Source organism: Microtus pennsylvanicus, chromosome 2 (assembly GCF_037038515.1).
Source record: "Microtus pennsylvanicus isolate mMicPen1 chromosome 2, mMicPen1.hap1, whole genome shotgun sequence".
In the NCBI taxonomy this organism is placed as follows: domain Eukaryota; kingdom Metazoa; phylum Chordata; class Mammalia; order Rodentia; family Cricetidae; genus Microtus; species Microtus pennsylvanicus.
In genome coordinates this window covers 68161502-68178748 of record NC_134580.1, presented here as the reverse complement: position 1 = coordinate 68178748, position 17247 = coordinate 68161502, and the positions used below count along the sequence as shown (strand labels likewise).

The 17247-nt window shown below is 41.1% G+C and overlaps 1 protein-coding gene across 11 annotated transcripts in view; it reads right to left on the bottom strand.

Moving 5' to 3' along the window:
* Celf1 (CUGBP Elav-like family member 1) overlaps positions 1–17247 on the bottom strand; it is a 70644-nt gene that overhangs the window by 6854 nt on the left and 46543 nt on the right. For 4 of the 11 annotated variants that reach the window (XM_075961274.1, XM_075961278.1, XM_075961269.1 and 1 more), the window contains 11 exons: positions 16315–16502; positions 15027–15109; positions 14619–14667; positions 12517–12651; positions 11807–11886; positions 10057–10218; positions 7661–7736; positions 6100–6228; positions 5148–5261; positions 3166–3351; positions 1191–1334 (listed from right to left, as the gene is read on the bottom strand). In XM_075961274.1, the coding sequence (XP_075817389.1) occupies positions 1191–1334; positions 3166–3351; positions 5148–5261; positions 6100–6228; positions 7661–7736; positions 10057–10218; positions 11807–11886; positions 12517–12651; positions 14619–14667; positions 15027–15109; positions 16315–16492 (1336 nt within the window). In that variant the 5' untranslated portion in view covers positions 16493–16502. The remainder of the gene's footprint in view (positions 1–1190; positions 1335–3165; positions 3352–5147; positions 5262–6099; positions 6229–7660; positions 7737–10056; positions 10219–11806; positions 11887–12516; positions 12652–14618; positions 14668–15026; positions 15110–16314; positions 16503–17247) is intronic. The other 7 variants (XM_075961275.1, XM_075961276.1, XM_075961279.1 and 4 more) reach the window with 3 other exon arrangements.

Here is a 17247-nt window from a genome sequence, read left to right as displayed (position 1 = left end):
CACTTTGGAAAGCAGTGTGGTGGTTTCTCAGGAAATTCGGGATCAACCTACCCCTGGACCCAGCAATACCACTCTTGGGAATATACCCAAGAGAGGCCTTATCATACAACAAAAGTATATGCTCTACTATGTTCATAGCAGCATTGTTTGTAATAGTCAGAACCTGGAAACAACCTAGATGCCTTCAATGGAAGAATGGATGAAGAAAGTATGGAATGTATACATATTAGAGTACTACTCAGCAGTAAAAAACAAGGACTTCTTGAATTTTGCATACAAATGGATGGAAATAGAAAACACTATCCTGAGTGAGGTAAGCCAGACCCAAAAAGAGGAACATGGGATGTACTCACTCATATTTGGTTTCTAGCCATAAACAAAGGACAATGAGCCTATAATTAGTGATCCTAGAGAAGCTAAATAAGGAGAACCCAAAGAAAAACATATAGGCATCCTCCTGAATATTAACCTTCAGCAGGCGATGAAAGCAGACAGAGACAGAGACCTACATTGGAGCACCGGACTGAAATCTCAAGGTCCAAATCAGGAGCAGATGGAGAGAGAGCACGAACAAGGAATTCAGGACCCGAGGGGTGCACCCACACACTGAGACAATGGGGATGTTCTATCTGGAACTCACCAAGGCCAGCCGGCCTGGGTCTGAAAAAACCTGGGATAAAACCGGACTTGCTGAACATAGCGGACAATGAGGACTACTGAGAACTTAAGAACAATGGCAATGGGTTTTTGATCCTACTGCACGTACTGGCTTTGTGGGAGCCTAGGCAGTTTGGATGCTCACCTTACTAGACCTGGATGGAGGTGGGTGGTCCTTGGACTTCCCACAGGGCAGGGAACCCTGATAGCTCTATGGGCTGACAAGGGAGGGGAACTTGACTGGGAGAGGGGGAGGGAAATGGGAGGCGGTGGCGAGGAAGAGACAGAAATCTTTAATAAATAAATAAACGGAAAAAAAAAGAAATTCTCAAAGAACCAATAACATTTAAAAAAAAATAAACACCAAACAAAATTTAGCAGTACTCAAAAAAAAAAAAAAGTGAAACTCAGAAAGGTCATGAGATCTGCTGAGGTCAAACTCAAACTCAGCTTTCTCTGAATTTGTCAGCAGCTTTCTTTCTCAGTGGCAAAACACTTAATTCCACCTGACACCAAAAGAGAAACCAACATACCAAAACACTTGCTCAAGTTTGTCTGCTTGTCTATGAAAACCTTGGCAGACACGACATTCCCAAAGGGCATAAACATCTGCAGCAGGTCCTGGTCTCCAAACTCCTGGGGCAGGTGATAGATGAACAGGTTGGCTCCCTCTGGACCTTTAAATATCCGTTGATTGAAAGAGGATCAGTGTTAAGTACACTTATCAGCCAAAGCCAATGGTCTCTCATTCCCATCCATACTAACGCTAGCAAAATCAACAAATTTATTCTTTGAAGGGAACTAAACAGATTCTCTAAATAAAAGGCAGGAAACCTTGCAGTAACTCCAAAATCAGATTTCTTCACTTGCCTATAGCCACGTGTCAACTCCACGTGAATTTAAGATGTCCTTTGTTTTTTTAATTTGTTTTTTGAGACATTTTTCTGTGTAACAGCTCTGACTGTCCTCAAATTCATAGAGATCCGCCTGCCTCTGCCTTCCAAGTATCAGGGTCAAAGCTGTTGTGTTCAAGATAGGCAGTCTTATTTCATTATGTAGCTCTAGCGTCCTGGAACTATGTAGACCAGGTTGCTAGCCTCAGACTCACAAGAGTTCTGCTTGCCTTTGCCTCAAGCCTTGGGATTAAAGGCGTGAGCCACTGTTCTTGGTTCATGAAAGGATGTTAAAGTCCCACCTTGTCAGAGAGGGTATACAGGGGTTAGAAAGAAGGTGGATCTGCACGTACGGTAGCAAAACAGAACTCACAAGGGAATTAGGAAAAGGTGTAAAATGGGTTATATAGTCAAAACAAGTTTCAGTCTGTAATCCTACAACTCAGGAGGCTGAGACAGGAGGATCTTAACAAATTCAAGGTCTGCCTGGGCTCCATAGTAAGACTACCCTGCCTCAAAAGCAAAAACAAATAGGCAACAACAAAAATTAGATTTCAAAGCCAGGAGTTGGTGTTGTATGCTTTGAACCCCAGCACTCAGGAGGTAGAAGCCAGCCAGAGTGAGTTCTAGTACAGCCAGGGCTGTTACACAGAGAAACCCTATCTAGAAATTAATTAATTAGGTTTCAGAACTGTGCCTGGACACTAAATTTTTTTACAAATGTTCTCCCAGTATGGTAGCACTTCCAGCACTGTATAAACTCAAACTCATAGAGTGAATTTTGAATTTAACCATACCCAAACTGTATCCCAATAAAAAGAAAAGACATTTTAAAAATGTGCCTGTGCTTAGCCCTGAACTCGTAGCAGAATACACTTCACTCACAATGTGATTTTCTAATCAAGAGTGACCAAAACAATAAATGACAACCCAGCCTTCTCCAGCTGTGTACGACTCCTAGTGGTCATCAAACACATGGCCCTTTATTGCCGTTTCTGTGCCACTGTACTTTCTCCTACACATATACTTGGTTTGCTTTCTCACATCCTCTGGGTCCCAAACACTAGTTCACACACTAAAGCCAGAAGGCTACTTGTTGTTGTTTTGACATTAGTGCTTAAACCTTATCAAGTTGTAGTTACAGAAACCCAGTCAAACCCGAATACTAAGGTGTTAGCAGGAACACTGTAGAAACTGTCTCCTAAAGGACACATTTTTCACTCCATCCAACCTACCAACATGTCAGTATCACATCTCAGTAACTCATGTATTAATCAGAAGGAAAAATGTCAAATAATACACCTAAAAGAGATGCGTACTTAGGACAATCCTCTGATATATTCATAACCCAGAGAAGACTTCCTAACTAAAGAAGATTCTTGACAAAAGACCAGATGCAGTAATTACAATGTCTGTTTATTTCTTTGTTTAAAAACTGAGCTTCATCCTAAAAGGATCCATAGGAATTCTGATCCACAACTCCACCCACTAATTGCAAAAGCATTGCAATTCACATTCTTTCTTGGTCTGTTCCTGGCCTTGGCTGGTAAAGTGTTAATCTGGCCACCTATATTCTGTTGTCCCAAACTTCACCTTCCAGTTCTGGTGCACTCACCTTCCTTCTGGCTTCCAGCAGCACCGATACTCTGCTGGGTCAATAAATTCTGGTTGTACAGAGTGGGGAGTGCTGCCGCAGCATATTGCTGGATACCAGAATATGCCTGAGTGAGGGCCTCCATGGTGCTCCCAGTGCCGTTGGAAAGGCCACTGCTGCCGAGACCACCATTCAATGCAGCCATTCCTTTGTTGGAGGAAGAACAAGGTTAATATACTGGAAAGATTCAATGGATGCTTAAGACAAATATATTTAAGTTTCTAAAAAATGGACCCCTCCCTGGTTGTAGGAGGTCCTTCTGTTTATGTGTTGCTTTCATTGGTTAATGAATAAAGAAATAGCTTTGTGCCCATGATAAGGCAGAACTTAGGTAGGTGGAGAAAACAGAACTGAATGCTGGGAGGAAGAAAGCAGAGAAAGAGGTTATGGAGCCGCCAGAGACAGACATGCCGAATCTTTCCTGGTAGGCCACAAACTCGTAGTGATATACAGATTAATAGAAATGGGTTAAATCAAGATGTGAGAGTTAGCCAATAAGAGGCTAGAGATAATGGGCCAAGCAGTATTTTAATTAATACAATTTCTGTGTGGTTGTTTCAGGGCTATGCTAGCTGGGCCACATAAGCAGCCTCTCCATGCAAAGTTTGTCCTTTCATCTCCCTCTTAACTTCCACAGACCGAGACTAGTCGTGTGACTGGTTCCATTTCAAGATGCTTCACTGCTCTCCTCGTTACTGTTTTCTAGCATACAGAAGGACTGACAACATTTACAAATGCCTATGTCCATTTTTTTTATTGTTGGCTATTCTATCTCTTCTTCATACAAAGCTGGAATATGGTAAAGTCAGCCCCAGATTGAGTAAATGCTAGCATTAAAAGGGTATCCAACATTTACTGAACATATTCTGTGTGCCAGGCACTGAACTAATTGTGCTCATCTGCCCTTTACTATGCTCTCATTTGCTTGTTTATTCATTCATTAACTTTTTTTTTTTTCCGAGACAGGGCTCCCTTTGTGTAGCCCTGGATGTCCTGGAACTCACTCTGTAGACTAGGCTGGCTTTGAACACACAGAGATCCACCTGCCTCTGCCTCCCAAGTGCTGGAATTAAAGGTGTGCGCCACCAACACCAACTGACTCATTTAACATCACCTTCATAAAGTGTTATTTTTGCATTTTAAAATTTTGTGTGGGGGCACCGGAGAGATGGCTCAGAGGTTAAGGGCATTGACTGCTCTTCCAGAGGTCCTGAGTTCAATTCCCAGCAACCACATGGTAGCTCACAACCATCTGTAATGAGATCTGGTGCCCTCTTTTGGCCTGCAGGCACACGGAGGCTGAACACTGTGTACATAATAAATAAATAAATCTTTAAAACGAAATTTTGTGTGGGTATTTTGTCTGTACATATGTGTATGCACCACAAGTATGCAGCGTCCATTAGGTCAAAAGGGTATCAGATTCTCTGGAATTAGAGTTACACACAGTTGTGAAACCAATCATGTGGGTGCTGGGAATCAAACTCAGGTCCTCTGGAATAGCAGTTAGTGCTCTTAAACAGCCGAGCCCTCTCTCCAGCTGCTCGTTCAACAACTTCTATTTTCTTTTTTGGTTTTTCAAGACAGAATTCCTCTATGTAGCCCTAGCTGTCCTGGAAGTCACGCTGTAGAGCAGGCAGGCCTCAAACTCATAGAGGTCGGTCTGCCTCTGTCACACAAGCACTGGGATTAAAGGCACATGTCACCACTGCACGGCATCATTTAACTTCTTAAGCACCCTTCACAGTATTCTATTACTTCCACATCATGGGTGAGAAAATGACTACTAGAAGGTGGCCCAAGGTTACAACCAGCTAAGTAGCAGAGTTTGGATCTCCCTCAGAGATAACAAAACCCTGATTATTTCTAACACCGGTACTGGGTTAGTTTATGATGTGCCATTTATAAAAGAAGCCAGATGACGGCCAGGGGCTGCCCATTACCTGCCAGAGAGCCCACGTTGAGGCCAGCTGTTGCTCCAGCTAATGTCTGCAGCGCTCCAAGTGAGGCTATGGGGTTGACAGAGTTACTGCTGCTGGAGCTTGGTGAAGACCCTGCTATTAGAAATCCAGGAGTTAAATCAACACTTGCCTTCTCTTGCCAACAAGAACCAAAGCACAAGAATGATCCAATCACTGAATCACTGAAACGACACCTGAGGGTGGCTCATGGGTAAAGGTGCTTGGCCACCAACCCTGAGTTCCATTCCTAGGCACACCAAGTGGAAAGAATCACCCGCTACAAGTTGTCCTCTGCTACACAGGTAATGTGGCATGTGCATATTCTCGCACTCACAAATAAACACATATACACGCGCATGTGTAGTATCATTCAATTTTTTATTTTACTTAAAATTGTATAGATGTATAATATATACATGAGAATATAGACATGCAGAGGCTAGAAGTTTTATTCTCTGGAGTTAGAGATGGCTTTGAGTTGTCTACTGTGAGTGCTAAGAACAAGGTCAGGTCTGATGAAAGACCAGTACATGCTGTTAACCACTGAACCACCACCTCTCCTGACTGAGTAATTTAAAAATTCTTAATGAAGAGTAAAAACAAACAAAAAACGTCTAAAAAGGGCGTGATCCACAAATATTTAATCTTAGCACTTGGGCAGCAGAGAGAGAAGGATCTCTTTCAAGTTCAATGCCACCTCGGTCTACACACCAAGTCTAAGACAGCCAGGACTCACACAGACAGAGACCCTGTCTCAAAAATAAAACAGGGGTTGGGTAGAGGAAGACACCAAGACGAAGAACTCTGAATCTTCATTCCTAATACAATCCAACTGGATATCTGTTAATTCCTTTCTAAGATGCCATGCCCCTCCCCTTAGTCTCTGACTTCAGAGAGCTGTCCAAGGAACACAATGCTCCCTATTGCCCCTTACCTGAACTGGTGAGGACGCTGAGGGGACTGCTGGATGTAGTGAGGGCATTGGTACCACTTGGTGTATTCTGAGCTGCACTAGCTGCAGCAGCTAGTGCAGCCAAATTCTGTAGCTGCATTGCATTTAACCCTGCAATATCCAGAAAAAGACATCAGCCAGCAGAGTAGGTGGCCAACATTAACTTCAGCAATGCCTGAAAATGGTCCCAGACAAAGAGGAACTATTCTATGTAAGAATATACTTATTTTCTATATTTTCCATAATATACCATATAACTTCAAAAGATCTAGTTGTCATTCAGTAAGAAACTTTAAAATGCTGGGGTTCTAATTCAGTGGTATAGCACATGTTACCACATATGAGGCCTTGGGTTCTCTCCCCAGCAGGGAGAAATGGAGAAAAATTTATAGCCACTTCCTTAGAGAAGAGCTTGCTAATCCAATAGCAATAGCACTTCAAATGAACAATAATACTGAGGTAGGCAAAACTGAATGAGGAGTAAACCTGTGATCTATTACGGGGCCAGGAGCTCAAAGGAACAGTGCCAAAAGCTATAGTAAATAAGTCCCTCTTACACACACAGAGGTGGGAACAGATCTAGAAAGCTCCATGCTAGTAACAATAAGAACAGTAACAAGAGAATGAATAAAGAAAACACTTCTACTTTAACAGTAAATTAATCATCAGAAGAAGGTAGAAAAAAAATGTGAGGAAAAGAATTCTAAGTAAAACCTTGGTAACAGCAAGAACAAATTTGACTACATAGAAAAACCCTGTCTCGAAAAAAACTAAAAAAAGTCCAAAAATCTGAATTGTGTTGTGGATTTTGTAAGGTGTCTTACTAGAGGATGGACATATATCAGGACAGGAAATTGAAAGTAAGACCATACATTACAACTTAATTTCCCCAAAACAGAAAACTAAATTCCCTAGGACAAAACCAATCACTACTAAAACTTCAAAATGTACATCATTAAACATGCCCCTCTCTCTTATCATATATGCTTAGTTCTACCCCACTGCACAGGCACAGGCTGCTGTGGGACTACTCACATTCTGCCTCTTCATTCTGCTATTTTGCTATAAACCATGTTATTTATAATTTACATTTTCCATGCATCTTTTTTTTCAACACAGGGTTTCATGTATCTTAAGAGCAACAATAACAACAGCATGAATTCAGAAACACGAAAGCTCCTGAGTTCTAGCAGTGTTGATAAGGTTTTACACAAAGTCAATGAATGTTACTTTATTATATAGGGCTCCTGAGAGGTTTGTCTGCATCTGAATGGCCTAACCCTGGATGGTCCCTAAGGGTTCTTGGTCAATTTCCTTCCCCAACAGTGACTTAGAATAAAATCTACCAGACAACAAAAGAGCAATGCAGCATCAACTAACTAACAACAGGGCTACATAATAGAGACAAGAAATTTTGAGTGCTAAGATAGTTACCATATGTAATGAGTGAAAAAGTTTTGGCAGATATGGTGCAAAACTCAGACTGAGGCAGCTGTAGGTTGGCCCGTGCACTGTTGCTCCTCTGCAGCAGTGAAACACTTACCTCCCATTGGGTGAAGGCTGCTCAGGGTGTTGAGGTTCCCAGAGGAGGCAGTCTGCTGAAGGAGCTGCAAATAAAGCTAGACATTACACCAAAAAACAGAACAAGAGTGAGAGTGAGGGCTGGTTCTGCATCTGGGATAACTCTACAGCACAGCACAGCAAAGCAAAGCAAGAGTGCAGAGGTCCCCAGAGAGAAGAAAGTAAGACAAGATCCCAAGCCAACAGACAGAAATACAAGGCTGATGACTACACCTGACAAGAGCACACAAGCTAAAGCCCGAGTCCAGGAGACTGCTCACTGGAGAGTGAGTTAAGCTTAAGTCTCTGGGCAGCAGAATACAGCACAGCAAAGAACAAAAGGAACAGAGAGAAATAAACTAGAACTAAGCATCAGCACACCTCATGGCTTATAGGCTATTTTCTAGTTTCTTTCTTTCTTTCTCTCCCATGCTCTCCAAGTGAGGCCAACACAACATGTTCTTTAAGTTACAACCATTATGTTTATTTTATTATTATGTTGTTTGCTTGAGACAGGTTCAGACTATGTAGCCCTGGCTGGTTTCAAACTCATTATGTAGACCAGGCTAGCCCAAAATTTAGAGATCCACCCGTCTCTCTGCCTTCTCAGTGTTGGGATTAAAGGTATACACAACTACATCCAGCTTTCCACTTAACTAGTCTCAGTTATCACACCGTATCGCATTGCAGTATTTCTGGCGCATGCATGTATGTGTGGAGTCGAGACGGCCTTTCTTTTATGTAGCTCTGGCTGTCCTAGACCTCACTATAAAGACCAGGCTGGCCTCAAACTCAGAGAGCCGTCTCTCTGTCCCCTAGTGCTGGAATTAAAGGCATGCACAACCACATCTGGCAAGAAGTCATTTTCAAAGCATTATTCTGGTGGAAAACTGTAGTATCTCTCAACTTATAATGTTTCCAGTACTAAGAAATAATTCAATCTACTGGAATATACACAACAATCTTTTTTTTTTTTTTTTTTGGTTTTTCGAGACAGGGTTTCTCTGTGGCTTTGGAGCCTGTCCTGGAACTAGCTCTGTAGACCAGGCTGGTCTCGAACTCACAGAGATCCGCCTGCCTCTGCCTCCCGAGTGCTGGGATTAAAGGCGTGTACACAACAATCTTTTACTTTTTTCCTATCTACTTTTTGTTTTGTTTTTCGAGACAGGGTTTCTCTGTAGCTTTGGAGCCTGTCCTAGAACTCACTCTGTAGACCAGGCTGGTCTTGAACTCACAGAGATCTGCCTGCCTCTGCCTCCCGAGTGCTGGGATTAAAGGCATGTGCCACCACCACCTGGCTTTCATATCTAATTTTAAAGATATACTAGTTAGAATAAGTTAGTAGTTTGGAAATTTTAGAAATATGGAAACCAATGATTATCAAGTTAACTAGAACTCAATATGGGCCAACAGAAATATTATCTTTTCTGTTTCCATACAGAATCAGTATTTGAAAGAATGAGGAATGAATGACTGCTATTAGTTATGCCTTTATGTGCACTTCCAAACTATCCACACAGCGTTAAGGTTTCACCATTTACAGCTTCAGAGAAGACCTTCTCTTTCTCTCTGAGACAAGATTTCAGTATGGCCAGGAACTCACTGTACATCACAGGGTGGTGACCTAGAACTCATGATCTTCCTGCCATGGGCTCCCAAACACTGAACTATAGCCATGTGCTAATATGTCAAAGATGTCCTTTCCTTTGTGTCTCACAATTCTAATAATTCCGTGTGAGATTATTATTCACTATAATCTAAATAATAGATTAGCTGGATCTACTTTTAGACTCTATAACTAAGTCATTAACAGAGAAATCAATTAATTTACAATTTGGCAAATGCAACAAATACGTACCTACATTTCTCATTTAATAGTATCCATTTTAATCTAGGGATCTTTCAGTCTGCTCAAAGATACATTTATCATGCCTTTAATCCCAGCACAGCTATCTCTGAGATCCACATGATCCTGGTCTACAGAGGGAGTTTCAGGACAACCAGAGTTACTATATAGAGATACCCTGGTCTTGATAATCCAAAAAAAAAGGGGGGGGGGGAATGGTACCTACTACATCTTGTAGAGAGAGACACAGAAAATGATAGTGAACGGTGAAGTTTTTTTTTTATGGATATCTCTTGGAGGCAGGGAAACAAGAGACATTTATAAATATTTATATTAAAATCATACTTTCACTTTAATTGTAGGAAAATCCTCAAGATTAAACCATAATGGAGACAGGCATGACTTAAATGACAGTGCCTAAACTTCTACACAGAATCTCTACATGCCAAGTTGCAAATGACAGTTAGCTAGAGACAGCAGAAGAAACAGCTGGGAGCTTGCACAGTCTGCAGAAAGCAAACCACACAACTCACTGCTAAGTACTGGGGCCCCAGAGTGTTCAGACCAGCCAGGTTTCCCCACACAGATGCTGCGCTGATCTGCTGCATCTGCTGCTGGAGCTGCTGGGCCATTCTCTTCTGTTCTTTGTCCTTCTGGGTGTCAGCAAACTTGACCACCATGGGTGATGAGCAACCCTATGAAAACATCGAAACCAAATGATCAAATTCCTTCTTTAGGGGCAAGGGAAATGGCGCAGTGAGTAAAAAATTTCTTATTGCCAAGCCTGATGACCTGAATTTGATCCTTGAAACCCACAGAGTGGAAGGGAAACCAACCCCTACAAATTGTCCCGACTTCTATATGCATGCTGTAGATGGACAGGAACACATAGTGAAGGACGAACACATGGACACACACACACAGAAAATTAAAACAACAAAATTTTCTCCGGGGTTGGGGGAGGAAGTCATCCTTTTGGTTGATATGAAGGCTGCCTTATAATTTATACCACCCTCACCTTTTTGATAGATAACAATGGCAAAAGATTATTTAAAATAATCATTTTCTGTTTACTATTTTTAAAACAGGGAGGTCTTACCATGTTCCTACAATTGGTTTTTAGCTACTGGGTTCCAACTGTTCCTGTCTTAGCCTGAATCACTAACCTATAAGCATTCATCATATCTGGCTCTAATATGTTAGCTTTTAAAAGATTTACTTTTCTATATGTATGAGTGTTTTCCCTACGGTATTTATGTGCACCACACGCATTTATGGTGCCCAAGGAGGCTAGAAGAGGGTGTTGAATACCCTTGCAACTAAAGTTACAGATGGTTATGAGCTACCATGTAGATGCTGGGAATCAAACACAAGTCCTCTGCAAGATCATTAAGTGTTCCAAACCACTGAGCTCCATGATCTTAAACTTAATATTTCAGACCTTAAGGTGGATTGATTATGTTTTGAGTTTCAGGGTGATCTAGACAAAAGCAGATGTAACTGCTCAGGGGAGGGTGGGGGCATACACAGAAGCAGAAGTAATCAGCACCCTGTGGTTAGCAAGTTGACCCTAAATAAACCTGGCTGCGGTTTTTTGCCTATATATGTCAACCCCAGATGATGAGGGCCTCTTCTGCTACTGCACTGTGTTGTGAGTAGTGGATGAGTTCCTAGTCTGGATGGAGAGGGCTCCGAATAAACCTTGGCTTTTGCATTCTGGACTTGACTGGATTCCAGTGGTGTCTCTCTGGGGTTTCAACTTGGGCACAACAGTGGCGATACAGAGATTAATAGAAATGGGTTAAATTAAGATGTAAGAGTTATTTAATAAGAATGACCAAGATAATAAAACACTGATAACAACTTATGCTGGAGAGGTTGTGGGGTAAAGAAAACACTCTTGCATTGCTGGTGGGAGCAGAAACTGGTAGAGCCCCTTTGGATATCAGTGTAGCGATTTCTCAGAAAATTAGGAAATAACCTTCTTCAAGACCCAGTAATACCACTTTTGGGTATATATCTAAAGGGTGCTCAATCTTGCCACAAGGACATGTGCTCAATTATGTTCATAGCAGCTTTGTTTGTCATAGCCAGAACCTGGAAACAACCTAAATGCTCCTTGATCGAAGAATGGATAAGGAAAATATAGTACATTTACACAATGGAGTTTTGAGTTTCAGGGTGATCTGGTGTTGTACAAGTTGCTAGACTTCGATAGGTTTGTCAGGCAAGGGATTTTCCTGGTAAAGGATTTTTCTCCTCTTCCAGCTGTCTGCTCCTTACCTCCATGGTTTGTGCTTGGTGCATTGCTTTGATAGCTGTCTGTGCCATGGTTCTTGTTGTAAAAGTCACAAATGCACAACCTGGCAAGGAAATAATCAATATTCATTTAGATATTTATCTATCAGACATTGACTAAACGTTTAACTTATTGTGCATTAACTACCACGTTAGCAATCAAGTTTAATTATACTTTACAGGGTTTCACAAACTGGCACTAAGTGCTACCAAGGAACCACAAATAGGAAAGCATGATTGAAGGAGAAGAATCCTAGTTCATGCTAAACAGCAAATCCAAGGAGAAAATGGTTCCACTTTGGACATCAATATCCTCAGCAGTCAAGAGAAATTGAGAAGACAGAACTCCTTAAACAGGACTAGGAGAATACAAGAGTGACCAACTGGTTTGGGCATGGTGGCACACACCTTTAATCCCAGCTCTCTGGAGGAAGAGACAAGTCTGAGGTCAGCCTGGTCTACAAAACAAAGCAAGTTCCAGGACAACCATCAAGGTTACACAGAGAAACTCTGTCTCCAAAAACAACAACAGGAAAGAATAGAGGAAAACAAAAGGAAGCAACTGGTGAGAGGAAAGACAAAGCCAATCTCATCTTCCATGCTGGTTCCATCTATCTGTCATTCACCAGTCCATTTAAATCAGAGACTATAATTTAAGGCAAGAATCTTTTTTAAAAGCTATAAAAATGTACCACCTCGGCTTAAGCCATCAGGTCCCCGCAATATCCGGCATTCTTCAATCTGTCCAAATGAAGAGAACATGACTCGGATGTCATTTTCAGTACACTTCTTGGAAATCATACCAATAAACAGCTTCCTGTCTTCCACAGCTAAAAGAGTAAAACACAAAAGTCTTGGATATCATCACTAAAAGGCAGGTAGTATAGAGTCAAGAGCAAAGGGGCTGGAATCCTGGCCATGTCGCATATCATCCACCTCACAGATTTCTTTTCCCTCGTCTGTTTCCCCCCTCCCTCCTTTCCTTTCCTCCCTACCCACCCCTCTTGTTTTGAGACAGGGTTTCTCTTTGCAGCCCTGGCTGTCCTGAAATTCACTCTGCATACGAGGCTGGGTGCAATTTCACAGAGATCACCCTGCCTCTGCCTCCCAAGTGCTGGGATTAAAAGGTGTGCACTGTGCCACCATTACCCAGATCATCTTACAGATTCTAAGACACATTTCTTCCTCCCATAATTTCATATCAACGGCATAAAACTATATAACCTGATATAGTTATATACATACTATGTAACAACAATGGTAACTTAAAATTATACATATATGGAAGCATTTGCATAAAATATGGAGAATTTGTGCTCTTGTTCAAGTTATTTCACCAATCCGTTTGATTAATAATAGAAAGATAGCCAGGTTACCTCAAAGGCTAATCTTGTAGGTATAAAAATGCAAAAGTTTCTTGCATTTTGTCATGTGTGCTTCCTTCTAGCAATACCAGGAGAAAGTTTTCACACTTGATGTGACCAGGGAACAGAAGTCTCTTCAGTGGGAACTTCCTACTTTCCCGACATTTAAAATTCTCCCTTAAACTGTGAATGTCAAGGATTAATGTCTGTTTGCCTGCCCCCCCCCCCCTTTTTTTGAAACAGGTTTCTCTCTATGTAGCCCTGGATGTCCTGGAACTTGCTATATCAACTAGGCTGGCTTCAAACTCAGAGACCCTCCTGCCTCTGCTTCCTGAGTGCTGGGTCATTTGTGTTTCTAACTGAAACTCTTGAGAATTCAAAATTAACATTCTAGCCTCTGAGCTTTTTACAGCATTGTTCTGTTGTATTTTGACTAAATAAACCTTAATGACCCATTTGCCATCCAATTTTAAGTGTATTCTACTGAGAAATCTGCATAATTTCCACAATTTCACTCAAGAAGGCACCAAGCATAGCTGTCTGTCAGTAACCCCCGAGACAGCCTGCCATTTTCTACATATGTTTTTCCATATGTAGAACTCCTTAAACAGGACTAGAAGAATACAAGAGTGTTTTGGGACAAAGTCTCTGAGCTTTCCAGCTGAACTTTTTGTTTAACTCATGAAATGGTTAGACTTTCATTTTCTTGAAGCGTTCAGTTGTGCGAGTGAAACAAGGATTATTTGTAGAGCTTTCTGACCACCATCAACTTCTATTTTTCTGGCTGTCATTATAATTTATTTCTGCAGATGACGTTTTAAGTTTGAGTTCACCCCCAGCTCCAAAGTAGCCTGTTGCTGGACTGCAGAATCCTGGCAACTGTACTGACCGTGGCCTTGTCCCTACTCAGCTCAGGAAGTTCTGTCCTAAAGCATTAGCAAGTCTCCTTTCCAGCTGCTTCACTTTCCTTTTAAACCCTGTCCATAAGAATCCTAGGTTTTCTGTTTGTGAATCTGACTGTTTTTGAGATATGGTCCCATGTGGCCCAACCTGGCCTCAAACTCCTAAATAATTCAAACTACATTGTATACTCCTGCACCTGGGTAATTCATCCTAATATGCAATATTTCTATTAACTCTATTTTTCTCACTTATTTATCATAATTGAGACAAAGGAGACTTGTTGTTTTGTTTTTCATCAACAACAGCCCTGACTGTCCTAATTTGCTTTATAAACCAGGTTGGCCTCAAACTCAAGAGATTTACCTGCCCCTGCCTCCCAAGTGCCATGATTAAAAGTGTGTACTTCCACTACCACCCAGCTCAAAGGAGACTTTTATAGGACAATCCATTAAAAATATCTTAAGAATAGCCAACAGGGAAGAAAAAAAAAAAGAAACCTCATGTAGAACACCCTTGATGTGCTTACTTACCGTTGTTTTTTTCACTGTCAGCAGGTTTCATCTGTATAGGGTGATGCATCTAAAAAGGAAACCCACTGGTATTATTCTCTTAACCCATTAGCACCTTCCTAAAATAAAAAGACTCTAAAGGGTATACCAAAACAACAGCCTTTAGAATTCTCTGAACTCATAGCTGCCCAATGATCTTACTTATAAAATACAAGAATAGACAGAACGTGAATCATAAACTTAAAATATGCAAGACTGTTGGCAGTGAGGACAACTTTTGGTTGATCTCTGAAATGTTCCCTTTATAGTCTCCTTTTCACAGCAATTACCTTTTCTCCAAATGCTTTCCACTTGGTGCTTGACAGGCACAAGCATGTTCTATGTATAAAAATGGAAACAATGCCATTTTTACTTTTAAGAGCCTCTTACCCCAGGGAGGACCTTCATGTTGTGAAGAGCATTCTGAGCTTCTAATGCAGCTTTACGGGTGTAAAATGTAACAAAACAGCACCCTGAATAAAAAAGATTTTACAAAATCAAATCAGTGCCTTGAAAACAGACAATTCTTACAACATTTCTATCACCACACTACTGCAGAACTTCAAGAGAGAAAAGAGTTTATTAAAACTCAAGAGGAGGAAAAGGGCATTATCTTTTTTTTCTTTATTTTTCGAAGCAAGGTCTCTGTGTAGCCCTGGAACTCACTCTGCGGAGCAGGTTGGCCTCAAATTCAGAGATCCACCTGCTTTTATCCCCCAGTGATAAGATTAAAGGTGTGCACCACCCCATCAAAGGGCCAAATACACCTGCTGCTGTGATCTCTTGAAGAGTCTAACTTTTCTTTCCATATCTACTTTGTAAGCTACTACCAACATATTCCCTACATTAAGCCCTTCTCAGTTGATCAACTATCTTGTAAGGCGTTCTGTAGCATCTTACTCTAGTCAAAAACCTCATGTGCTAATTTACTTACTATTTCAAGCATTCCATTCCTAGATCAAATGAGACACATCTGAGCACCTTACAAATCATCTTTTTGGATTAAAAAATATAGCTTAAAAAAAGAACGCCTTCCCCCATGCAACCACAGAAATACCCTGACAACAAGCGGATGTATAGTATAATATAGGAATTAAAAATAACACCCAACTTGGAGTGATTGTGCCTTTGATCCCAACACTCAGAAAACAGAAGAAGGAGTTCTTGAGGTCAAGGCCAGCCTGATTTACACAGCAAGTTCCAGGTCAGTCAGAACTAACACAGAGAGACCCAGTTTTAAAACAAACAAACAAACAAACAAATAGCTGGGTGGTGGTAGTGCATGCCTTTAATTCCAGCACTTGAGAAACAGAGGCAGGCAGATCTCTGCTAGTTTGAGGCCAGTCTTGTTTAGAGGGAGTTCCAGGACAGCTAGGGCTGTTACAGAGAAACTTGTCTCAAAAAATAACAACAAACACAAAAGCCAAAAAGCAAAACAAAACACCGGCAAAAACAAAAACAAAAATATTGAAGCCCAGTTATTTGCATTGCATTAAACTTCTAGAAACCCTGGCCGGCAAGCCTGCTCAATGAGTAAAGTGCTTGCTGGTAAAGGCACTCCTGCCAAGTCTAACCTTAGCGTTTAATGTCTGTGACTCCCATAATGGAGAGAATCTAATTTCAACTTGCCCACTGACCACCACATATATGAACTATAATAAAAACAAAAACATCTCACCTTTGCTCTGAGGAGGGTTTTGGCTCCTATCCCTTAGGATGTTGATTTCATAGACAGCACCATACTGTTCAAAAAGCTCCCTCAAGTCCTTCTCAGACCAGGTCCTGGGAACCTGGCCCACAAACATCTTGATAGCATCAAGATCTGGTTGGTCTGGGTGGTCCAGGGTGCCGTTCATTTTCTTTGAGCTGCATGAGATAAAGGGATAGGTTATATATATTGTGTACCAGAAGGGTTTTTTTCCCCCTAAAGATCTGAGTACTTTCTGAAAATAGAAGGAGAAAATCGACTTCATTTACCACTTTCATTTAATTTATCTGAATTCTAGTTTGTCCACTTTACTAGATATCAAACTAAATTTGCCATTCTGATTAAGCTTTAAAAAAACTGGCAATGCCACTTTTGCCTTGTCTACCATATAAAAATTCTCAGAACTGAAAAAGTGAAGCTCCCAAAGATAGACCAAGCTTAATAATATTTGAGTACAGCTAAATATAATAAATTTAGTTTTTCTTAAATCTTATTATTTGCTTGTGTGTGATATGGATATCCACAGGTCACAGCATATGTGCAGAGGTTGGAGGATTACTTTTTGGAGTCAGCTCTATCCTTTCACTTTTATGTGGGTTCTTGGTTCTAGGCCTATGGGGCAAGTAATTTACCTGCTGGGGTTTCTAAATGTCTGTATAGCAACAAAAGACTAATGATTCCAGGTAAGATTCAGGACTCTAACATAAAGACACAGCTATTATACCTGGGTGTAGTGGAGCATACTCATACTCCTGACATTTGAGAAGTGAAGACAGGAATACCAGGAATACAGAAAGAACTTGGCTACAGAGATTTGAAGCCAGATGTGGCTATATGAGAATGTGTTTCAAAACAACAAAAAAGGGATGGCTATCCCTTCCTATGATTGATTATACAATTACC